This window comes from Triticum aestivum, chromosome 7A (assembly GCF_018294505.1).
Source record: "Triticum aestivum cultivar Chinese Spring chromosome 7A, IWGSC CS RefSeq v2.1, whole genome shotgun sequence".
Lineage (NCBI taxonomy): Eukaryota > Viridiplantae > Streptophyta > Magnoliopsida > Poales > Poaceae > Triticum > Triticum aestivum.
The window spans coordinates 511,880,265-511,905,791 of record NC_057812.1 but is presented as its reverse complement, the minus strand read 5'-3'; the positions used below and the strand labels follow the sequence as shown (position 1 = coordinate 511,905,791).

The 25,527-nt window shown below is 51.6% G+C and overlaps 1 protein-coding gene across 1 annotated transcript; it reads right to left on the bottom strand.

The window, feature by feature from the left end:
* Positions 1 to 3,361: 3,361 nt before the first annotated feature.
* Positions 3,362 to 9,674, bottom strand: LOC123147894 (phosphoenolpyruvate carboxylase 1). The gene is made up of 10 exons (XM_044567213.1): positions 9,360 to 9,674; positions 8,871 to 9,262; positions 8,667 to 8,751; positions 6,307 to 6,529; positions 6,040 to 6,143; positions 5,852 to 5,939; positions 5,487 to 5,641; positions 4,376 to 5,374; positions 3,922 to 4,308; positions 3,362 to 3,849 (listed from the first exon to the last, which is right to left on the bottom strand). The coding sequence occupies exons 1-10, from the start codon at positions 9,534 to 9,536 to the stop codon at positions 3,556 to 3,558; spliced, it is 2,904 nt and encodes a 967-aa protein (XP_044423148.1). The 5' UTR covers positions 9,537 to 9,674; the 3' UTR covers positions 3,362 to 3,555.
* Positions 9,675 to 25,527: the final 15,853 nt, after the last annotated feature.

Here is a 25,527-nt window from a genome sequence, read left to right as displayed (position 1 = left end):
CCTACTACTTTGCTATTTACTTTGCCTTTATTTTACTTTGCATCTTTATCATAAAAATACCAAAAATATTATCTTTATCTATCTATCAGATCTCACTCTTGTAAGTGGCCTCATAGGGATTGACAACCCCTATTTGCGTTGGTTGCGAGGATTTATTTGTTTTGTGCAGGTACGAGGGACTCGCGCGTAGCCTCCTACTGGATTGATACCTTGGTTCTCAAAAACTGAGCGAAATACTTATGCTACTTTGCTGCATCATCCCTTCCTCTTCGGGGAAAACCAACACAGTGCTCAAGAGGTAGCAATCATAAATCCACAATTCATCAGATCTTGACAAACACACCGCAAAAGAAGATTACATCAGATAGATATCCAAGAACATCGATGAGAACATGGTATTGAGAATCAAAGAGAGAGAATAAGCCATCTAGTTACTAGCTCTAGACCCGTTGGTCTGAGGTAAACTACTCACGCTTCATCCGACGGGCAATAGAGTTGATGTAGATGCCCTTCGTGATCGAATCCCCCTCCGGCAGGATGCCGAAAAGGCCCCAAGATGGGATCTCACGGGTACAGAAGGTTACGACGGTGGAAAAGTGTTTTCGTGGATGCTCTGGTGGTTTGGGAATATAAGTGAATATATAGGAGGAAGAACTATGTCAGGAAGGTCATGAGGAGCCCACAAGGTAGGGGGTGCGCCCTACCCCCCTGGGCGCGCCCTCCACCCTTGCCGTCGCCTCGTGGTTGTTCTGTCTTGAACTCCAAGTCTCCTGTGTGTCTTCTGGTCCAAGAAAAAATCATCGCAAAAGTTTTATTCCATTTGGACTCCGTTTGGTATTCCTTTTCTGGCGAAGCTCAAAATCAAGGGAAAAACAGAAACTGGCACTAGGCTCTAGGTTAATAAGTTAGTCACAAAAATAATATAAAATAACATATTAATGCATATAAAACATCCAAAACAGATAATATAATAGCATGGAACAATAAAAAAAATTATAGATGCATTGGAGACGTATCAGCTGTCATAGCTATCAGCCGTTGCAAGAGATACGTCTTGTATCTTAATGCATATGGAAACCAAACTAACTTTAAATTCACATCTCCAAATGGTTTCATGGTGAGTCTCTTCACTCCAAAACTTCATCCCAAGTTACTACTACAACAACATATTCACCTTTGTGGATAGATAGCGGGGTCAGCAATTATTCCTTTTTGGACAACAAGGAACCAATTAGGCATTTGTTTCTTGATTGCCTGCTCACCAAGCTTCTACATCATATTGTCCATGTAGGCTTTAAGTTACCACCCCTACTAGTAGTATGGATTTTTTTTGGGGCACTGATTGGTTGGAGTTCACCACAAGTTGAAAGCACAAATTCGTGTGGGAGTTTGTGTTTTACTTTAGAAAATATGAAATTCTTGTTTTTCGGGCATAATGATTGTGTTTTTAACATCATAAAACTTCCCCTTTTTGCAGGTCATTTTCAAGGGTATTAACTGAATCATATGTGGTCCCATCTTCACCGACCGAAGGACCAGATGTCCACTGCCTCTCGATGCAACCCATGTTGGACGGTCCCTCGGGATTTGTTCAACCAATATTGGATGGCAGGCCAATAATATGATTTTGTGTAGCATCATGTTTCATATCTCTTATTCATGTCTCTGTTCTTTCTCCTTGGTTGGCTTGTGTAGCCTTTTTATTTTTTGTTTATGAACTTATGATGGATTGTGCAAACATTACAAATTGATGGTTGTGACAACGTGCATCGATTAGAGAGTGCCGGTCTAAGGGCATCTCCAAAACTGACCCTCAAACTGCCCGCAACCGTCCAAAACGAGCAGTCCTTGCCATCCAACGCAGTACCCCATTGGTTTGCAGAGTGGTGCAGACGTCAATTTTCCCGCAAACAAGAGGCAAACCAAGGGGGCTTTGTGGACGTCCGGCCAGCTGCCACGCACGCGTTCGCCACCATGGACCCACCAAAAAATCTCTTCCGCACCCGCACCCTCTCCCACATGAAGTGGTTGCCGCACATACATGCTGGTCTGCACTGCTCCAGAGCACCAGTCCGCATTCATGCCAACCAAGAAGCGAGCGAGACCTCTCACTGGAGCTAATATTGAAGCGGCACGCCGGAGGAGAGCACCGCCAGGTCTCCGCTTCTGTTCCAGTACTAGAGAAGCGTGACCGAACGAGACTGGACGACTCTACACCGCATTCGTAAAGAGTCCCATCCGTTTGCCTTCCAGCATTAAACTGGCGCAGAGACTGGGAAACCTACTCCGACACCCACATTGACACACCATGCCGCTTGTCCCGGCCGTTGCCCACTATTTAAACGTTGCCTCCTCTCCCGTCATGACCAACACCGCCGCATCATGTCCGCCATGACCGGGCCGGAGATCTAGAGCTATGTGGGAGAGCCTGTCGACGGGGCAGAAGCAGGAGTGGGTCGGCGTTGCGGCCGGCTAGCAGGCCCATTTGTGCGCGAGGACTGAGGGCGGCTTGTTGGCTAGCTCGCCGAAGGTCAGTGACAAGGACCGGACGATGGAGTAGGCTTCCGAAAATGAGTCGGTGCCCCCGCCCGCGGAAGAGCAGCCAGTGCTGCATGTGTCAGTGTTCCCCGATGAGCACCATCTCGTGGAGTTGCAAATCGCCGGTGACCAGGCGAACGACGATGCCACCGTGGGCATGGTCGGGGAGGATTCAGGCTTCCTAAATGAGCAGCGGGTGTTGTACAAGTTCATGCGGAGCGCCCGATACATCCGTCGCGAGCAATGGTTGTTGCGCGTCCTGTGAGCGAAGAAAGACACCCTGTTCGCGAAGGTGTCCGAAGAGGAGGCGCAGGCTACCACGGACATCACCAGCTCCGCGTCAGCCGCACCGTCACTGCGGTTAGTGCCCCACCTGCACGACTATGAGGCCGACACGTCCACGCCCGATGCCGTCGACACGGTGGACTCCGACGAGGAAGAGTAGCACATGGGCTGCCGCCATGGCTTGGGTCCACGAAGGCTGCTCCTATTCCTCCCCTCCCACAACTTCGCTTCCCGGGCCTCACGCTCGACCAAACGAGCTTGCCGGACATGAGGAAGACATGTTGTGGGACACGGAGGCTACCGTAGCCGACGATTACTTAGAATAGGTTAAAAGAAGCCTAGTCCACTATAATTTAGTTGAAATATGTCAAAAATGTAATGATTTTCGTCCGGTTTAGACGAAAATCATTTGGTTTGTATGGAAGTCGTGCGGCTTGATCAACTTCGCTTCAGAGTGTATGCAGATACGATTGGATGGCCGGCTCCGTACCGTGTTTGTTTCAGGGGTCCTAGTTGGTGATGCCCTTGAAAGAGTATATATTGAGTTTATGACTTTATGTGCCATTATCCGCACAGAAGATTTTATACTGTTTATACATCAGTCACGCATCTATACATTATTTTGACAATTTTATTCATATTCGCCAAAACAAGAAGAAGGCGCAGGGATAGCTGGTGCCTTCAGCACTCCGCAGATTCAAGCACACAGCAAAAAACCTTGGCAATCTGAATCTAGCCCGTGTTCTGCATGCCGGCGGCGATGCCCTTCATGGTGAGGATGAGCGTGTCCTCCAGCCCCGGCGCGTACTCGCTCGCCGCGTTGAGCTTCACCAGCGACGCCGGCTGGTTCTCGTCGGCGAACTCCTTGGACAGCGGCGGCTGCGCCGTCACCTGGAAGCTGGGGTCCCTGATCCGCTTCAGCGTGTAGGCCTGGCACACGTTGAGGGTGGTGATGTACGGGTCGCGCAGCCGCAGACGCTGCTTCAGGTACGGGTCGTCTTCAAGCACGTCCCTATGTCCAGCAACCTGCACCACAAGAGACGATGGTTAGAAACCGCCATGAAATGTGGAGCTAGCTGGAATGTGAATCTTGCTCACCTGGACGAGCAGCTTCTTGGTGTCCTCGAAGTTGCTCCTCAGCTGCTCCCCGAGGGGCTTGAGCTCGTCGGCGACGAGCAGCTCGTCGTAGAGCGCGGCGATGCCGGGGTCTCCCTTGGCGAACACCATCTCCAGAAGGTCCAGCGTGACCCTGAAGAAGGGCCACTCGTTGTACATCTCCCTGAGAGCCTGGACGTTCCTGATGTCCTTTTGCATGATGTGCTTGAACGCGGCGCCGAACCCGAGCCACACGGGCAGGTGGAACCTCGTCTGCGTCCAGGCGAAGATCCACGGGATGGCGCGCAGCGTCTCGATGCCGCCGCTCGGCTTCCTCTTCGACGGCCGGCTGCCGATGTTCATCCTGCCGTACTCTGTCTCAGGTGTCGCCTACACAAGAGAGAAAATGGATTTGATTTTTCCGGAAGATCTTGTCATGAGCATATATAGTACGTACCGATCTGAAGTACTCGACGAATCGTGGTTCTTTGAAGACCATGGCGCGGTACTCCTCGGTGGCCACGACGGCCATCTCGTCCATGAGCGCGCGCCACTCGGGCTTGGGGGAGACCGGCGGGTGCATGCCGTGCTCCAGGGTGGCCGCCGTGAACCGCTGCAGAGTCCGGAAGCAGAGGTGCTCCTCGCCGAACGAGTGCTCGATCACCTCGCCCTGCACCGTCACGCGGAGCGACCCGTTCACCGTCTCCGGCGGCTGGGACAGTATGGCCAGGTGGGTCGGCCCGCCGCCCCTGCCGACCGTGCCGCCCCGCCCGTGGAACATGGTCAGCTTCACCCCGTACTGCTTCGCCACCTTGACCAGCTCCTCCTGCGCCTTGTACAGCTGCCACGCCGCCGACAGGCGGCCGGCGTCCTTGCCGGAGTCGGAGTAGCCGATCATGACCTCCTGCTTGCCGCCGATCCGGTCCATGTACCAGTCGATCGAGAACAGCCGCGCGACGGCCGCGGGGGCCGCCTCCAGGTCGGCCAGCTTCTCGAACAGCGGCACCACCCGGAGGGGGTGCCCCACGTGGCACTCCCGCTGGAGGAGCTCGACGGCGAGCACGTCGGACGGCGCCGTGGCCATGGAGATGATGTAGGCGCCGAAGCAGTCCGGCGGGAGCTCGGCGAGGACGCGGAACGTGCCGAGGACGTCGGCCACCTCCTCGGTCATGGGGAGGTCGCCGCCGAACAGCGGGCGCCTGCCCCTTAGCTCCGACAGCAGCCACTCCTGCCGCTTCTCCTCGGGCCACGAGCGGTACGAGCCGATGCCGAGGTGCGCGGTGATCGCGTCCAGCGCGTCGGTGTGCCGGTCCGACTCCTGCCGGATGTCGAGCTTGACGAGGGACAGGCCGAAGGTGGACACCTGGCGCAGGAAGTCGAGGAGGCTCCCGTCGGCGACGGTCTTGTCGCCGCAATCGCACAGTGACCGGTAGCACAGCTCGAGGGGCTCCAGAAACTGTCGGATCACAAAGGAAAATGTGTTATGATCAACAACATCACAACGATCATAACCACATGCGGGAACAATGGATGGATGGATCGCCATGGACGCGTGCTGGTTTGGTTACCTGCTCGACATCGGTGAAGGTGGAGTCCGCGGGGATGTCAGAAGTTCCACTGGTGAGAAGATGGCGGGAACGTTCGCGCGTGTAGTACAGTTTGTCCCGCACATAGCCCAGTATCACACGGTAAGGTTCAGTTGGGGGAACTTGCTTCCAGAACTCTGCATCAACAGCTCACATTTTTAGTATTGAAATAGACAGGATTAGCAGGGCAAATTCATGACGAATAGTATTGCACACGACTGTCAAAGCTAAACTGATTGACAAGGCAAAATAACCACGGATGGCAATTCAAGATCCTTGAAACAACACACTGGTACAGGGATGCAAAATAATTTTTGAAATGGATAAAAAAAACTACTTTGTCTCACCTATGTAATGTTTTTCAGCTTTCTTTGAAGCGCGGTGTAGTTCCTCAGCGCGGACACGAAGTTCATCGTTGCATCGCCACATGGAGAGCTGCCAAATGTACATAAAAAGCAATTGACATTTGATCCTGCAAACAGAGGGAACTAAACGGGCAAAGCAAGATGGGGATGGAGAAACTTTCAAGCTATACCTCGAACATGAGCTCTTCAATCTGTGAGAAGTGCAAGTTAGCAGCCATCATTCTGGCCAACAGGCATACATCCCTTGTCACCTCCGGTGTGACTCTGGGGTTTCCTATATAACCAGTGACAGAGTTTCAGAAAAAGGTGTTACCACCAAGACTGAGAAAAATAGTTGTAATTGACACCCAATATTTATACAGAGTTAAATAGAGTTGGCCCCTCAAGGAAAAATAAACAGAGTTAAATAGAAACAACACATGGGAAGAGAAATTCACCATCGCGGTCACCACCCATCCAAGAAGAGAACTGAATTAGAGGAGCATTGTATGGAAGACGCTCGTCGATTCCAATATTCTTAAGAGCTGTGTCCACACGGCGTAGGAACTTGGGTACACCCTTCCATATTGTTTCATGGAAGTAACTCATCCCGGCACGCATTTCATCCTGTGGAGTGGGCTGTGTTCTCCGGATTTCGTCAGTTCGGAAAGCAGCTTGAATCTGCAAGGGGCCAACATAAGGCGTTAAGATTTGCCCAACCAAATTAGCAAAAATACGATTACTAGTTTATGGCAGAAGAAGATAAATATAAGATATAAAGATAAATATTCCGGATTTTAGCAGATTTCTTACCTGGAAAACAGCATTCAAATACTTATAACATTCGAATTGCATGGTTCAGTGAGAAAATAAACGTAGTACGTAAAATGGTGGTAGGGAATGTAGGTTAGACGAAGGGGGCTACATTGTTCACCAAAAGTAAGATCTGGTGTGTACAAAGTACAAACAATGTAATAATTTTTACAAGAACCTTGACACGCTTGCCCACCATTTAATCAAGCTGTTTTTAATCGATGTACATTTTTGCCAGAAAGACCTACTTTCTCACAAGTTTAAAATAATGTCGTGGTGGCAATGAAGAATTTTCCAAATGGTGGTGTAGTGTGACAATTTTATGAACAAATAACTATACTTCCAATGCAAAGCAACTGATTCGGTCATATTTATGTATAGCTGTAGCCTGCGGGTGCTCAAAATTTGACAATTTCTGAAATTTTGGTAGGTACCAATTAATTTTCATCTCAAAGTATAAAATTAAATGAAATAAAAAATTGTTGGGCTTCATCTAAATGCAATGAAAGTTGTGCACAATAACTGTAAAGTAATTCCTGAAAATGGATATTTCGGTGAGGACCGAAATAAAAAGAAAATTTAACCAAAAGTCTAAACCCTACTGAAGCAAATATTTTTTCCGAAGCATCATTCTAAATCTCGAGGGTTGTTCTGCAACACAGCAGCATTTCCCTGTAGTGTTGAGGATCCTACTAAACCAAACTGTTTGTCTGAACTCCTAAGGATTGAGCAGTATTCCCTTATTTTGCAGGTGAGGAATTGACAAGTCAATTAATGTCGGAGCCCCATGATAGTTATCTCATATTAATAGAGGCTTGTGGTGGAGACATTTAAAACTAAGACAATCAATATTTATAGTATAAGTATACAAAGTGGTCTTGAATTCCAATTTTTGAAATATTTCGACCACAACCGAAGTCGCCAAAATTCAGTGAATTTAAGTGATTTCTTTTGCATTTCGGCCAAATGACCGAACATTCACTTGAAATTCAACCAAAACTTTGAAAATATTACAAAATATTTTGATGATTATTTGAATTCATGTGTACTACTGAAATGGCTGAAATATTTTGACCGAAGGACAATAATTTGACGTCTACTCAAATTATTGAAACTCAATGAATTTGTCGACATCTCATTGAAACTTAAAAGGTAAATTATAATCAGAAGTGCGGAAATAACAGGTGGAATCATAGCCCACCCCAGAAGATTACTCAATTACTATGAAATTTCTGTTCATGACATCTTGCGAGGAAAATACTCTTTTTTATAGTAAGTGGCACACAACTATGACATTACTTTTCTATAGGAAAACCAAAGAATCCTCTGATTCGTCAACTACATGGATCTAGTGAAGTCAATCACGGCACTTCATACAAATAGCCAGTATAATATAGAGCATACCATTGGCGAGCCAGTACAATATACTACATCATACCATTGGCGATTCATGCAAAGGCATATGCTCTTTCTTTAATGCAAAACCAAAGGGAAGATGAACTAAAACTCTGTTAATTACAGTATATATTGTAAAGTGGAAGCGTATATGCTCAAGAATTCCCTTAGACGCCACGTGTCCACACATTTAATCTTAATCATTCCATCACTGTAGATGATTGAACAGAAAGATCAAGATGGCAGGAGACGACTGAGGAAGGGACAAGTCCAGCATGTCACCATGCTAGTATATTCACCACAAAAGAAAACAGCATGGTTCCTACACCCCTCAGACTGACAAGAACAGCACGGTTCGCCTCAAACAATAACATTATGGACCCCTCGGTTGGTTTGGTGGATTCGAAATTATGATGGCGTTGAGCAGCAATTGCAAAATTGATGGCGGTGCTCCTAGGAAACATTTCTCCAACATTTTGGATTTAAAAAGCAAAATTCTCATGCATGCATATATGATTGTGTTTTTTTCTCGAAGAGGAGGAATAACCCCGGCCTCTACATCAAGCGATGCATGTATGGTTGTGGTTGTGGAACATAGTATATACTGTACCTCTCTCTGAAGAGCCTCGTCGAGCTCTTGCTTGTCGTCGGCGGTGATGTCCTTGGCGTACAGCTGCCTCAGGCAATTCCGTATCCTGCGCGTACAGAAGCTCGATTACTCTGTTAATAAGCTTCGAAATGCAGCAGAAATTTACCCTGTTCATTTTAAGGCAGCCGGGCTCAATGGACTATAATTTCAAAGAAAAAAATCGACCTGCCGTGCTTCTGGAGGAGCGACCGCCGGATGGACTGCGTGGGGTGGGCGGTGAAGACGAGGTCGACGGTCTGGTTCTTGAGCGCGTCGAACACCTCCTCGCGGGTCTTGCCCAGGTCGGACACCAGCCGCTTGAGCGTCTCCTCGATGTCCGACTCGGTGGTGGCGGAGGCCTCGTCCGCGAAGTCCCCGCGCTTGAGCTTGTTCCTGCGGCGGTTCGCGATCTGCACCTCCTCGGCGAGGTTGGCCAGGTTGAGCATGTGGGAGAAGGAGCTGGCCACGACGATGGAGTCGGCCGGGGCCAGCCCCGTGAGCCTGCCGCCGAGCTCGTCCAGCCGCGCCGCGTCGCGGTCGCCCTCGTACTCCGCCGCCACCTCGTAGCAGTCCTGCACCTGCAGCGAGCGACGGCCGGCCGGCGAGGTCAGGCAGGCTCTCATGCGCGGCAGGGGAGGGAAAGGTCAGTGGAAAGTACGGATTAAGAGTACGTACGAACTCGCGGAGGTGTGGGCCGTGGAGGTCCTGGAGGATGTCGAGGAAGCGGTCGACGAGGAGGGCGTCGTACTCGACGAGCTTGTCGTCCTCGGAGACCTTGCCGGGGGCAAGGAGGCGGAGCTGCGCGTCGATGGAGTGGTGCCGCTCCATGGGAGCCGCTGAGGATGACGACATGTCCTTGTTCGCGCCGAGCAAAGGAGGAGGAAGCGGTGTGTGCCTCTCGCGCTCTCCGTCGGTCGGACGGACGGACGGACGGACAGTGTGTTGTGTCGTGTGTATGGCTGCGAGTGTGGATGGGATGATGGGGCAGTGGCCTGTCGTGGGCGTATAATAGGCGCCGGACGGTGGTGGTGTGTGTGACTGCGGAGTGTGTGCACGGGAAAAGTACGGCCCTTGGCGGTTGGAAAGGCGGCTTAAAGCGGGTGCACGGGCGCCCAAAACTAATCAAATTCTCCTTTACGATTTTTTTTCAATCTATTCATCTTCAGTCATGACAGTACAACAAACATCAGAAATAATAAAAATTATATCCAGATTCGTAGAACATCTAGCGACGAGTACAAGCACTAAAGCAAGCCGAAGGCGCACCGCCGTCATTGTCGTGGTTCTAAGACTGACAGTAGAATAGGGGGGGGGGGTGAGAATGTAGAGGCAAGATTCTAACTATGGAAGAGTTGTACACACGAGTTTTATGAGTTCAGGCCCTTCTCGAAGGAAGTAACAGCCCTACGTCTCGGAGCCCTGAGACGGTCGACTGAATATATGTGTGTGAATTACAGAAAGTGCGAACCCTTGTCCCAGAGGAGGGGGGTGACTTATATAGAGTGCGCCAGAACCCCTGCTCCCCTCCGTTACACAGGGTTCAATGTTCATAAAGGAGGAGCGTTACTGGTAACGTCTGCAGTAAAGTGTATTAAAAGCCCATAAAGCTATGGTTTAAGTCCTGACCGTTGCAGAGTGGAGGGTTTCTCATCTTCTGGTGGTCGAGTGTCTTCAAGGTGGTCGAGTGAGTATATCTTCACGGTCGAGTGGATGATGGTTTCTCTTCGACTGCTTCTGATTCTTTGTAGAAATGTCCTTGGGAAGGGTATGTTGGACAGATCCATGACCCTACCCTAGGTACATAACTTCATCATTAGCCCTTGAATGGATCAGGGTTTGAGTGGGGAAGGAGTTGGGAACACTTCCGACCCATTCTTTGTGTTATGAGTATATCTTGTTTTAGAACAATGAGTTGAGGTGACGACGTCGACTCCTTTCTCAGTCGCTTTGGTCCATTCTTGATTTTTGTCGAGTGAATTTCCATGATAGAATTCTGAATGATGATGTAGAGGATGTTTGTCTTCAGTCTGACAGGTTGTTCTGCTCTCCGCGGATCTCGCGGGATTCGAATTTTGGGAAGTGCGCCAGACGGACGGAACCGAGGTTATCGGGATGGATTAGGCAAGTCTTCTCGATCCCCGCGCCACCTTTTTCGCCACGTACTGCGCGCGCGACTGTTGCGGAATTTGTTTATATTTCCTGGGTCCACCGGTCAGTCACTCGGGTGTCGACCTTATAAAAGGTCCCGGACCAGGCCTCTGCCCCGTGCGCTCCCATTCTTTCTTCTTCTTCTCCCAATCTCTCTGCCGCACTCGCTTCTGCTCTTGTCGTCGGACTCTCGCTCGGGCTCGATCCGTCGCCATGGGGAAAGAGAAGACGGTGGCGCTGGAGCGCGCAAAGAAGGCGACCGCAAAGGCGAAGGGCAAGCGGACCAGTCGGGGCAGGTCCTCGTCGAGATCCGTCCTGCCGCCGGGCTGGATCCAGGGCGACTGGATCCGCTCGACAATCATCCAGGATGACCTCGATGACCTGGTGGAGGGGGGACTGATCCCCACAAGCTGGCACGGCTCCCGGGGAACGAAACCGAGCCGCAGCCAAGGAAGGGTGAGTGTGTTCCCTTCGCCACCCATGTAGATCGCGGATTCTCACTGCCTCCTCATCCTTTCTTCCGGGGTTTTTTGAACTTCTTTGGGGCTCAACTCCACTGTCGGTGTCAAAACCGGCGGATCTCGGGTAGGGTGTCCCGAACTGTGCGTCTAGGCCGGATGGTAACGGGAGGCAGGGAACACGATGTTTTACCCAGGTTCGGGCCCTCTTGATGGAGGTAAAACCCTACGTCCTGCTTGATTAATATTGATGATATGGGTAGTACAAGAGTAGATCTACCAGGAGATCAAGGAGGCTAAACCCTAGAAGCTAGCCTATGGTATGATTGTTGTATATGGAGTTGATTGCCTACGGACCACAACCCTTCGGTTTATATAGACACCGGATAGGGTTAGGGTTACATAGAGTCGGTTACAATGGTAGGAGATCTTGAATATCCGCATCGCCAAGCTTGCCTTCCACGCCAAGGAAAGTCCCATCCGGACACGGGACGAAGTCTTCAATCTTGTATCTTCATAGTCCAGGAGTCGGCTGAAGGTATTGTCCGGCTACCCGAACACCCCCTAATCCAGGACTCCCTCAGTAGCCCCTGAACCAAGCTTCAATGACGACGAGTCCGGCGCGCAAATTGTCTTCGGCATTGCAAGGCGGGTTCCTCCTCCAAGTCCTTCATAGAAGATTGTAAACACCAAGAGTAGTGTCCGGCTCTGCAAAATAAGCTTCCACATATTGCCATAGAGAGAATGATATAAACACAAATCAAATCTGCTGACATATTCCGCAGTGCGTCATCACACTACGGCCAAGTCCTTTACTCGAATCGTTTTTACTTTTCCACCTCAGCATGTTTTGCGAGGCGGTTTCCTTGGCACATCTTGTCAAAGCAGAGATCGTGTACCCCCTTTACGGGATTCTCATCAATACGGACGTGGGTAACCCAACCGCGCCATTTATCACGGCGCTTGGGAGGCAAGCGAGTTTTACTAGGCTGGTGGGGACGCACAACCGCATCCGCCCATATAAGGGGATAAGGATCCACCTTTTTACCTACGCCTTCTTCCTCCTTTGCCTATCCATCTCCTGCGCACTCGAGCTCCAGCACCCAAGCCCGCACTTCCCACCTCAACCTTCTCCAGCAATGTCCGGAGCGGGAGGCAAGTGGATGGTCTCCTCCGCTACGGAGGGCCAAGTCAAGAAGCTAAGGAAGGCCGGATACCTGTCTAAGGACATCGCGCACCGGCTTCCCGAAAAGGGGCAGCTTCTCCCTACCCCAAGGCCCCATGAGAGGGTAGTATTTCTTCCCCACTTCCTCCGCGGACTGGGTTTTCCACTCCACCCATTTGTCCGGGGGCTCATGTTCTACTACGGCCTGGATTTCCACGATCTGGCCTCGAACTTCATCCTCAACATCTCGGCGTTTATCGTCGTGTGTGAGGCTTTCCTCCACGTCCGCCCTCATTTTGGCCTTTGGCTCAAGACCTTCAACGTCAAGCCCAAGGTGGTGCGCGGCAGCCAGGCGGAGTGCGGAGGCGCCATGGCAGGCAAGATGGCCAACGTCCTATGGTTCGAGGGCTCTTTTGTGGAGACCCTAAAGGGGTGGCAATCCGGGTGGTTTTACATTACCGAGCCACGCGATCCGAACTGGATCGCAGCCCCCGAGTTCCGATCCGGACCCCCACGCGGCTTATGTCCCGGAAAGAGACGGGCCTATCATGGGGTGATGAAAAAGAGGTGACCGATTGCAAACATGCATCCAGTCCCTGGTGAACAAGCCAATCCGGCTTCTTAATGTAATCCAGGTTATGCTCGTCCGCCGGATCCTCCCGTGCCAACAACGGGATTTTAATCTGTGGGAGTTCGACCCGGCGCAGCACCAAACCCTTAGCAGGCTCTTCGACACGACGTACGAAGATGCCTGGAAGGTGCTATTCAAGGGTGCCGAGGCTCCCGCATCCGCTTCCGAGGACCGCGGATACAGCTCGCAGCATCACGCTAGCGAGGTAAGCTATCTTCACCTTTTACAGGATGTTAAGCTTTTTTTATAGTTTGACTCTATGCGGGATCTAAACTCCCTTACCTTTGACAGGCTTGGCGAGCGATATCCGGACCGATTAACTGTCCAGATCCGCTGCCCGAAGACCCAGCCCCAGCTCTACTAGTGAGGCTGCTGGTTCCGGCGCCTTATGTGGTGCCGGAGAAGAAGGCCAAGAAGAAGAAGGCCACGGGGACTCGAAAGAGTGCCCGCAACGTGGTGGTGTCGGACTCGTCATCCGGCGAGTCCGAGACGCCCTCTTCCCATGAAAACGAGGAGGAGGAAGAAGAAAACCCTCCCCCCACGGAGGGAGGAGAGAAGAGGAAGGCCGCCCCAACGGGGGAGGCCGAGGGGTCTAGGAAAAGGAAGACCCCTCCGCCGGACTACGCCCCCAACGCCGAAGAGGGCAAAGAGGAGTGGCCAAACAGGGCCAAGCGTCCGGCAAAATCATAAGTTCGGATATCAGAATAACTCATGATGTTCCTTTGTTGCACAGCTTTCCCTAATGTCAAATGTAATTATGCAGTCCGCCCCGGGCCGAATTCGACGAATCGTCGGGCGGCTCCCTGGACTCATCGGACGTGAACTCAGCTCCGCCCGCTGTCTCTCCCCGCACTGCAGACGACGCCGAAGTGGCGTCGCGACAAGCTCCGGGGTAGCAGGAGGTGGTCCCGGAGGAGCCGCAAGGCAACCTCCCGGACTCCATGAGTGAAGGGGATAAGGCCCCCCAGGGCTCCAAGTCCGGCTTTGTGCCGGACACCGCGCCGGAATCTTCCACAGTTCCGGACCGTGGTAGGCGAACTCCTTCCAAGAGGAGCAAGCCTTCTGAGCCGTCGGCCTCCGTCCAACCGGAGGTGCCGGACAATCTGCTGGAGGTGCTTGACGGCGCCTCCATCGACGAGGGGCACCATAATATTATGAGTACGGTGATCTAGAAGGTTCAGTCCGCCAAGAGCGGACTGACTGAAGCTTGCGCTAGCCTTCTAACAGGCTTCGAGGTAAGTAAAAATATGTAAAAATATTACCGCATAGACAGTAGCCCCTGATGCTCTGTTTGGCGTTCGGAAAGAAAAGCCGAATAGAGGATCTATTAAATTTCACAGGAGTCTAACAAAAAGAGTCAATATGCGTATGCAGGCTTCGCTGCTATCCACCGTCGCACTGACTGCGGAGGTGGGTGTCCTGAAGCAGGACCTCGAGCGGACCGAGCAAGAGCTCGGCCTTGCCAAGCGGCGGCTCGAGGAGAGAGAAGGTAAGAAATACCTTACAGAAAAAGTGCCTATAAAAAGGCGTGATTGCAAAAAAATAACAGGATTGTACTGCTTATTGTAGGGGCCACGACTGAGGTGGCGACCCTTAAGCAGGCGCTGTCTGAGGCCGAAAAGAAAACGGCCGCGGAGCGCACCGAGCGAGACAGACTTGGGGCTCAGGTCGGCGAGGTGCGGCTAGAGCTTCAGGCTCTCATGAAAAAACATGAGAGTTTGGAGCTTGAGTCAAAGGCACAAGTATCCGAGCTCGCGACGGCCCTTGAGACTGCCAAGTTTGCCAAGGCCAAAGCCCAAAAGGCCCTCCAAGAGTTGGAGGAGATGAGGAAGATAGCAGCGGGTAAGGCATTCTTCATGTAAAGCAGAAATATAAAAGTAAACTACTTGTTACTTACCCGAATCCGGAGCTCTCCAGGGGCATTCGCAGATCTTCCCCGCAGCGTATCCGACGTTGCCGCATTCTACCGAGCTGAAGAGGGCAGCTCGACGGAGAAGGTGTTCTGGTCTCAGTATTCTGAGGCCGGACACCCTGTGCCTTTGAGCGACCAGCTGAAACAGCTGGTCGAGCTCCACAAGGCGGCCGAACAGGCCATGAAGGGCTTCATAGTTCGGCTGTGGCCCGGAGAGGCCCTGCCTGGGAGCTATTTCGGGCTGGTGCGGCGGCTGGTGGAGGCCTGTCCAAGGCTCGAGGTCATCAAGCGCTCCATCTGCATCGAAGGTGCCCGTCGGGCCCTTGCCCGTGCAAAGGTGCACTGGGGTAAGCTGGACGGTGAGAAGCTTGTGAAGGACGGGCCGCCGCCGGGGAAGGAGCATCGCAAGCCCGAGAACTACTACAAGGATGTTCTTGCAGGTGCCCGCCTTGTGGCGGATGAATGTACCAAGGATGTGATTTTTGAATGAACTCGCTCGTGTTTATCCTGTGCGCTGAAAACTTGTTCATATGCGCTAAGCAATGCTTATTGAATTTAAAATATTACTTTCTGTGCGGCCGTTTATCAAAAAATTGAGAGATGGCCAGTCGTCGGCTTCTGCCCCCATGCCACTAGTGCTGGGGTGTTCGGGATAAACCTGAGCGCTCTTTTTCCCATAGTTGGGTCCTTCGAGGGAGGCGCTCAGCACAACGAACCAGGCAATCGGACTATAATGCTTGAACACTCTCACTTAGCCATAGAACTCTATAATTTTAAATTTCGGTGAAGCCCCTAGTTCGGAAGACCGAGTTCGGGGCGCTATCCACGCCTTGGCCGGACAAAGCCAGCTCCTCGCTCGAAGCGGCATAAGTCTTTAGGGACTCGAAAAACCTCTCGAACAGCGACCGGTCTCTCGCCTCATCATGACAGTCAGTTTTAGCTTTCTCCACTGAGGTGCTTAACCCAGCTGAACCGGGGCACAATCGCAGTGGTTCTCCTAGTGCTACCTTAGCCGATAGAGCGGAACGTAAGGCACCAAAACATAGGAGCCGGGCAAACCCAACTATTGACCCAAATCATGATTCGGAGCCGATGCATATAGTGCTATAAGTTCGGGGTGCCGCACTTGTGAAAGTGTACGGACTTCTCACACCATTATGAGGGGTACTGAAGCCCCTGGTGTGTTTGTCGTACCATGGTGTACGGGTGCAATCATGTCATTTAATAAACATAAATGTGAAAAGAAGATAATGCAAAAAATAGACAAGAAGCTAAGCATTGTTTATAGAGAGGCTATTTATCAAAGCCGAACGATACAAATAGTGCGGTAAGCAAAAGATATTGGACTATTCAGTATGTCCTGACCAGGGGCAGGCCGCGGAATTGTATTTAAAACAGGTATACCGCTCATAACAGAGACCACCTGGGAGTTCCATAATGCGGCATGGCTTGTCTGCCTCCCTGGATCTTGCATCGTTTATGCGGCAGTCGAATTGCCGAACAGGTCGTCCGAAGTATGGAGTCCTGAAAGTAAGAAAATATTAAAAAAAAGAATCCGGCAGCCCCTAGTATGTTTTAAGCCGTATTTTGGCGTGCCGTTATTGTGCCCCTTCCCCTGTGCCCATGGTATTTCAAGGGCGTAGTTATGTACGCGAGGTACTGGTTTCGCTATGTCGCGAAAGCTGGGGTTGGGGCCGCATTGCTACGCTTGCTCAGAGTGTGCCAGGCGGTCCTGCTGTGGGTTACTCCGGGCGCGCTTGGCAGTGTCTGGCTTTTTAATGGCCGGACTGGAGAATTGCCTGAGAAGGCTACTTTGTACCTCCGCTGCGAGAGCCGCCGTATGCTCCTCCGTACGGAGGGAGCGTTCGGTGTTTCCGTTGACCGTAATTACTCCTCGAGGGCCTGGCATCTTGAGCTTGAGATATGCGTAGTGCGGCACCGCATTGAACTTTGCGAATGCGGTTCGTCCGAGCAGGGCGTGATAGCCACTGCGAAACGGGACTATATCGAAGATTAACTCTTCGCTTCGGAAATTGTCCGGGGATCCGAAGACCACGTCAAGTGTTACTGAGCCTGTACAGTTGGCTTCTACACCTGGTATAACGCCTTTAAAGGTCGTTCTTGTGGGCTTAATCCTTGAGGGATCTATGCCCATTTTCCGCACTGTATCCTGATAAAGCAGGTTCAGGCTACTGCCGCCGTCCATGAGGACTCTTGTGAGATGAAATCCGTCGATGATTGGGTCGAGAACCAATGCGGCGAAGCCGCCATGACGGATGCTAGTGGGATGGTCCCTTCGATCAAAAGTGATCGGGCAGGAGGACCATGGGTTGAACTTTGGGGCGACTGGCTCCATCGCGTATACGTCCCGTAGCGCACGCTTCCGCTCCCGCTTGGGAATGTGGGTTGCGTATATCATGTTCACCGTCCGCACTTGTGGGGGAAAGCCCTTCTGTCCATTGTTGTTCGGCGGCTTGGGCTCCTCGTCGTCGCTGTGCAGCCCCTTGTCTCTGTTTTCGGCCCTTAACTTGCCTGCCTGCTTGAACACCCAACAATCCCTGTTAGTGTGATTGGCTGGCCTTTCGGGGGTGCCATGTATCTGGCACAAGCGATCGAGTATTCGGTCCAAACTGGACGGGTCCTGAGTATTCTTTTTGAATGGCTTTTTCCGCTGACCGGATTTATAGCCTTTGAATCCGGCATTGACTGCCGTGTCTTCATTGCTGTCGCTGTTAACGCAGCGTCTTTGCTTATTCCGACGTGTCCTGCCACTTTTGTCCTTGGTATCCGAATTACCAGGGTTCTTTGATAAGTTGTTACTGCGAGCTAGCCAGCTGTCTTCTCCCGCGCAAAAGCGGGTCATGAGTGTCGTGAGGGCTGCCATGGATTTCGGCTTTTCCTGTCCCAGGTGCCGGGCAAGCCACTCGTCGCGGATGTTATGCTTGAAGGCTGCTAGGGCCTCTGCATCCGGACAGTCGACTATCTGATTTTTCTTTGTTAGGAACCATGTCCAGAATTGTCTGGCCGATTCCTCTGGCTGTTGAATTATGTGGCTTAAGTCGTCGGCATCCGGCGGTCGCATGTAAGTACCCTGGAAGTTGTCGAGGAATGCAGCTTCCAGGTCCTCCCAAGAACCGATTGAGTCTGCTGGCAAGCTGTTAAGCCAATGCCGGGCCGGTCCTTTAAGTTTGAGCGGGAGGTATTTGATGGCGTGTAGATCATCGTTGCGTGCCATGTGGATGTGAAGGAGATAATCCTCGATCCATACCACCGGATCTGTTGTGCCATCGTATGATTCGATGTTTACGGGTTTGAAACCCTCTAGGATTTTATGATCCATTACTTCATTCGTGAAACATAGCGGGTGTGCGGCGCCTCTGTACTGGGCTACATCACGACGCAACTCGGAAGAGCTATGTCTGTTGTGTTTGGCCCGGCCGGATTTGTTGTATCCGGAGTGAAGATCATTGTCACATGCCGTAGGGCACCTGCGCGATTCGTAGATCGATCTTGTTTGTCTTGCCTTATCCTCCAGTATGTCTCGCAGGTCGGGCGCATTTTCCCGTGCCTTAGTTGAGCGGCGTCGGGGCATGGCTTGGGTGGAGGGCCGAGAGGCCTCTCTGTCGCGGCCGCGAGGTGGCCGGTCTGCCATGTCATGGGCTGGTGGTGTAGGTGCTTCCTCCTCTGATTGGGATAGCGGCGTGTGCTTCGGGTAACTCTTGGAGGGGCGTTCGAGTTCATACTCTTCGGCTGCAAGGACTTCAGTCCATCTGCCAGCTAGCAAATCTTGGGCAGCTCTAAGTTGTTGCTGCTTTTTCTTGAGGCTGCTTTCCGTGGCTAAAAGCATGCGTTTAAAACGCTCTTGTTCAGCGGGGTCTGATGGTATGACGAATTCGTCGTCATCGAGGCTTGCCTCGTCTTCAGAGGGAGGCGTATAGTTATCATCCTCGACCTCTCGGTCTGCCGCTCTCTCATGAGGGCTGGCTTCTCCATCTTCCTGTGCCGAATCTTGCTGAGGTGGGTGTTCTTCAGCGCTATCCGGGGTAGTATTATCTCCCGTGCCGGAATCGCCGTTTTTGCTTTGGCGGGATTTAGAGCGGCGCCGCTGACGCCGACGCTTTGGCTGTTTCTTGGGGGCGTCATCCCCCACTGTTCCATCTCCATCTCCATCTTTTGGAGTATCCACCATATATATGTCATATGACGAGGTGGCCTTACAGTGCCCTACAGGTGCTGGTTCCTGTTCGTCTCCTACATCGTCGTCCATGCCGTCGATGTCTTCGGAGCTGAAGTCAAGCATGTCGGTTAGATCGTCGATAGTGGCTACAAAGTGGGTGGTGGGTGGGGTTTGAATTTCCTCATCGTCCGTATCCCACCCTCACTGACCGTAGTCCGGCCAGGGCTCTCCTGATAAAGAGAGAGAGACTTAAGAGAATTTAGGATGTCGCCGAAAGGCGAATGCTGAAAGATGTCTGCGGTGGTGAACTCCATTATCGGCGCCCAATCGGATTCGATTAGCAGGGGCGCGGGGGGTTCGGAGTCCGGGGAGGAGTCCGGATCCTCGGAGTCACGGGTCGTGCAGAGTGCGGGGCTAGCGTTCGGCTCGATCGCTTTTGGGATCGCAGCCCCCGAGGTGACGTCTAACCGCTCATCCTCGATTGGTGCAATAGGCTCCGAGTTAGGGGTCGGAACCGATGCGGGTGCGGCCTCCAGGACACTGTCCGGGGGCAGAGCTAGATCATGCCCCTCGAGATAGTGCGGCGCGCTTGGCCGTGGCTCGAGCCCGTCGAAGATCAAGTCTCCGCGGATGTCAGCCGTGTAGTTTAAGCTTCCAAACCTGGCTTGATGGCCAGGGGCGTAGCTTTCGATCTGCTCCAGGTGGCCAAGTGAATTGGCCCGCAGAGCGAAGCCACCAAAGACGAAGATCTGTCCGGGGAGCAAAGTCTCACCCTGGACCGCATCATTGTTGATGCTCAAAGGAGCCATCGGGCCTAAAGGCGACAACACAGAGGAACTCTCAATGAAAGCACCAATGTCGGTGTCAAAACCGGCGGATCTCGGGTAGGGGGTCCCGAACTGTGCGTCTAGGCCGGATGGTAACAGGAGGCAGGGAACACGATATTTTACCCAGGTTCGGGCCCTCTTGATGGAGGTAAAACCCTACGTCCTGCTTGATTAATATTGATGATATGGGTAGTACAAGAGTAGATCTACCACGAGATCAAGGAGGCTAAACCCTAGAAGCTAGCCTATGGTATGATTATTGTATATGGAGTTGATTGCCTACGGACTACAACCCTCCGGTTTATATAGACACCGAATAGGGTCAGGGTTACATAGAGTCGGTTACAATGGTAGGATATCTTGAATATCCGCATCGCCAAGCTTGCCTTCCACGCCAAGGAAAGTCCCATCCGGACACGGGACGAAGTCTTCAATCTTATATCTTCATAGTCCAGGAGTCCGGCTGAAGGTATTGTCCGGCTACCCGAACACCCCCTAATCCAGGACTCCCTCATCCACCATTTCACTCCAAACACCATAGTCTATCTAGCCGCTTTCGTGTCGATGTGTGAAAACTTCTTGGGCTGTCGACCGCACTGGGGTCTTTTCAAACACATCTTCACCTGCCGCTCCTAGTTGATCAAAAAGGCCAAGTCAAGTGACGAGAAGACACAAGTGATCCAGATGTGCGGGGGTCTGGGGATCCAAATGAGGAGCAAGAGTACTTTCCCAGCCATGATTCTTCCTGACTCGGTCCGGGGCTGGCAGTCGACTTGGTTCTACTACAAGGATCAGCCGACCCCGGGTCAATCGACTGGACTTCCTCCCTTTTCCTTGGCCCGAGTGGAGAAGCCTGCCCCCCTGAAGGTAGTTCCAGAAGAGAAGGCGCAGGTCAAGGTGTTGGTCGAGCGGGTCATCCAACTCGTCCGCGACGGGGTGACCGGGATGGACCTGCTGGAGGTCTTTCTCGGTCGACGCATCCAACCGCTTCAGGCACATGACCATCCAATGTGGATGTACTCTGGGCTCAAGGATTCCACTCGGATCCACCCGGAGGATGTCAGCGATGATACCTTGGAGAAGTGGTTGATGGGGATCACCAGCAACAAAAACAACCCTCGGGGGTCTAGGAGGGTGATTCCATTCGACAACTCGCACCAGCCGGAGCAGGTATAGTTCTATTTTATCAAGTATCTTTCCGATTCACCGTGTGATATCTTGTTTATGGTCAATTGAATTTCCTTTGATCGTTGTCTTTTCAGGCCCTCATCGACATGTACTCAATGCCCAATGGAGTGTAGGACTAAGACGCCGCGGAAGAAGCGAGAGCGGCGAGGAGCATTCGAAGGCCGAGGAGGACGAGGAGAGCGACGAATCAACCGATGACGAAGAAGTTGACTCGCCCCCTCGCAGGGAGAGGAGATCCAAACACGCTCACGACCCGGCGAGTGCTCTGGACTTGGTGGCCGCGCTGACTGGTCAGTCTTCGAAGCATCCTAGGACGTCTTCCCCGACACCGACTGAAAAGGCTCCAAAGCAGTCCAAAGTTGTCCCGCCTCCAGCGCCGAAAGCGCCTAAAGCTACCTCCTCCAAGCCACCAAAAGCTTTGCCCAGGATCAAAGTGATTGTTCCTACTATCTCCGGGTAACCATCTGACTTGTCCTTCTCGTCGACTCAACTAACCGGACGTAACCGATTGAATGCGGGTCTTTGTAGTGCTGCTACGTCAGGAACCTCTTCTCTCCAATACCGGGACAAGGAAATGGAAGATGCGGTAACCTCCAACCCAGGTATAAACTCTTGTGATTTTGTTCTTGATTCTTTGGTCGATTGCGTTCGAGTGGCTCACTTGGGGTCGAATGACCTGCCTTGCAGCTCCACCCAACGTCATCGATCTTCTAGATGACGATGAAGATGTGGCTCTTAAGCCCAGGAAAAGCAAGAAGGTAGCCGCTGGTAGGATGTCTTGGCAAGAACCCACTACGACACCTCCCATCCGTCAACATGAAGACGCGGGCAGGGCTTCTATGACCTTCGCTGCACCTTTGTCGAGTGAGCACCTTACACCGCCGACTGCACCTGTGATTCCTTCAGTCGTCCAACTCCACACCACGGAGCTCCAAGCTGCCACACCTGGGTCGTCTGCTCACTTTTTCACCAGCTATCCCGTCCCGGACAACCAGTCGGAAGCGGCTGCGGAAGCCATCCGACAGGCTGACATGATGATGGAGCGGGTGAAGACGGTGCATGAGAACAGCCAGGCTGCCTACGACGCCAGTGCTGCCCTTTGGGCCAATGTCCAGGTGAGTAGACTTTCCGACTGTTTTTTCTCTGTGAGGAAATGTTACTCAAAAAAATCTTCTTCTACACAGTTTGATGTTGTTTGCATCGAATTAGAACACCCACTGGGTGTTTTGTTGTTTTTGGTAGTTTCGTTCTTCCACTCGGTCTGGGCGAGTGGGATCTGAACCGGTGGGGGCATGCTAAGTGCACCCACTCGGTGTAGTCCCCGAGACCGCGGTCGACTGCTGGCAGTCGACTGGGGTCTGAGTTCTTCTTTCCTTTCTTTTGTACTCCTTACACTCGACTCAGGCGGATCGGTCGAGTAATTTCGTTCTTCCACTTGGTCTGGGCGAGTGGGATCTGAACCGGTGGGGGCACGCCAAGTGCACCCACTAGGTGTAGTCCCCGAGACCGTAGTCGACTGCTGGCAGTCGACTGGGGTCTGAGCAGTTTTTTTTGGGCCGGGCGGACCGGTCGAGTTGAGTCTTAGCCAGCGGGGGCACGCCAAGTGCACCCGCTGTGTGTAGCCCCTGAGACCGCAGTCGACTGTGTGTAGTCGGTTGGGGTCTAAGTGAACTTCTTTAGGTTTTATTCACTCGGAAGTAAACAACTTTTGATCTTATCGACTGATCCGTCTTTTGCCTTCTGCAGAAGTCTTGCACTCTCATTTCTAAGTTTGCTGAACTTGAGGAGAAGCAGAGGCAACTCAACCTCGACTTGGAATTAGCCCAGCAGAACCTGAAGAAAGCTCAAGACGAAGCCGCTGGTATGGAAGGTAACTGACTCAACTGACTTTCAATACATTTCTTTGATCTCTTCTTTGATTCGTTTGCTTCTTTTGCAGAGAAAATGAAGTTGGCTCTGGAGAAGAAGAACTCGAACCTCGCCGCCGCGCAAAAAGCAGCCCAAGATAAAACTGCTCTCACAGACCAGAAGCTTGCTTCAATCGGAACGCTAGAAGGAGAGGTGACCAAACTGAAATCTTGTCTTAATGAAGCTAACCGCGAAGTGACCAGTCTGAAGGACAAGGTCGTCCTGAATGAAAAGCTGGAGTCTGCGATCCGCAAGAGGAATGACACGGAAGCTTATCTGAGGACTCTTGCCAAGAAGCTTTATCTCACACTGGAAGGTATTTCTTTTAATCCGACTGTGTTGATGCTTGCGATCGGACCTTGCTCGGTCGATTGACTAATTTTTTGCTGCAGAATTCTGTCAAGACTTCGACGAGGAAACTGGAAGGGTCGAGACGGGTCTGGACCCTATCACTTCTCCAGTCTGCGACGGAACTGCAATGAACATGCTCCGACTGGAGTCCCGTATCGCCAGCGCCACAAGCTACCTCGCGCGCCTGAGGGAGGTAGTCTCCCGAATCGACTCATCGCTTTGGCCGGGGGTGACGCTTCAGAATGACCTGGAATCCTTGATGACTCGACTGAATGAGATCCCTGACCAAGTGCAAGAATGGAAAAAATCCTCCGCCCGGTGTGGTGCTGATGTGGCGCTGTCCTTGGTGCGAGTCCATTGCAAGTCCTTCATGGAAACTTTCATTGCTGCCGCCACTCAGTTCGCTGATGGGATCGACCTGGACTCACTTGTGGCGCCTGCCAGCCCTCCTCCGGCCGAGTAAACAAACTTATGAAACTTGAATCTACTTTAAATTTGCCTCGGAATGCCGAGTGATTGCTGTAACCGTTGAACTCCTTCGGGCTTGATGCCTGAGCACTTTTGATTTGCTGCTTGGAACTTTTAGGATTTATCTGAATTTGGTTTATCTCCGAATGTGCTTGCGTTTGCCTTCGAATGGACTTTGCTCACTGCTTGGAATAGTCTTTGTGCTTGCGGATAGGGATGGAGCGGACGTTGTACTTGTGTCGTAGCACCAAAGGATAAGGTTGCAGTTGACCTGCACCTCGTCATCCTTACGGATTGGGATGGAACGGACGGTGTACTTGTGCCGTAGCTCCGAAGGAGAAGGTTGCAGTCGACCTGCACCTCGTCGTCCTTACGGATAGGGATAGAGCGGACATTGTACTTGTGCCGTAGCTCCAAAGGAGAATGTTACAGTCGACCTGCACCTCGTTGATACGTCTCCGTCGTATCTACTTTTCCTAACAGTTTTGCCCTTGTTTTGGACTCTAACTTGTATGATTTGAATGGAACTAACCCGGACTGGCGCTGTTTTCAGCAGAATTGCCATGGTGTTGTTTTATTTGCAGAAAACAAATATTCTCGGAATGACCTGAAACTCCACGGAACATCTTAGAAAAAATAATAAAAAATCCTCGCCAAAGATGAAGACCAGGGGGCCCACACCCTTCTCACGAGGGTGGGGGGCGTGCCCCTACCTCGTGGGCCCCCTGGAAACCCTCCGACGCCAACTTCAACTCTATATATTTGCTTTCGGAGAGAAAAAAAATCAGAGAGAAGAAATCATCACGTTTTACGATACGGAGCCGCCGCCAAGCCCTAAAACCTCTCGGGAGGGATGATCTGGAGTCCGTTCGGGGCTCCGGTGAGGGGGATTCGTCGCCGTCGTCATCATCAACCAGCCTCCATCACCAATTTCATGATGCTCACCGCCGTGCGTGAGTAATTCCATCGTAGGCTTGCTGGACGGTGATGGGTTGGATGAGATTTATCATGTAATCGAGTTAGTTTGTTAGGGTTTGATCCCTAGTATCCATTATGTTCTGAGATTGATGTTGCTATGACTTTGCTATGCTTAATGCTTGTCACTAGGGCCCGAGTGCCATGATTTCAGATCTGAACCTATTATGTTTTCATGAATATATGTGAGTTCGATCCTATCTTGCAAGTCTATAGTCACCTACTATGTGTTATGATCCGGTAACCCCGAAGTGACAATAATTGGGACCACTCCCGGTGATGACCATAGTTTGAGGAGTTCATGTATTCACTATGTGCTAATGCTTTGTTCCGGTTCTCTATTAAAAGGAGGCCTTAATATCCCTTAGTTTGCAATAGGACCCCGCTGCCACGGGAGGGTAGGACAAAATATGTCATGCAAGTTCTTTTCCATAAGCACGTATGACTATATACGGAATACATGCCTACATTATATTGATGAATTGGAGCTAGTTCTATGTCACCCTATGTTATGACTCTTACATGATGAACCACATCCGGCATAATTATCCATCACTGATCCGGTGCCTACGAGTTTTCTATATACTGGTTCTCGCTTATTTACTTTCCCGCTGCTACTGTTACAATCACTACAA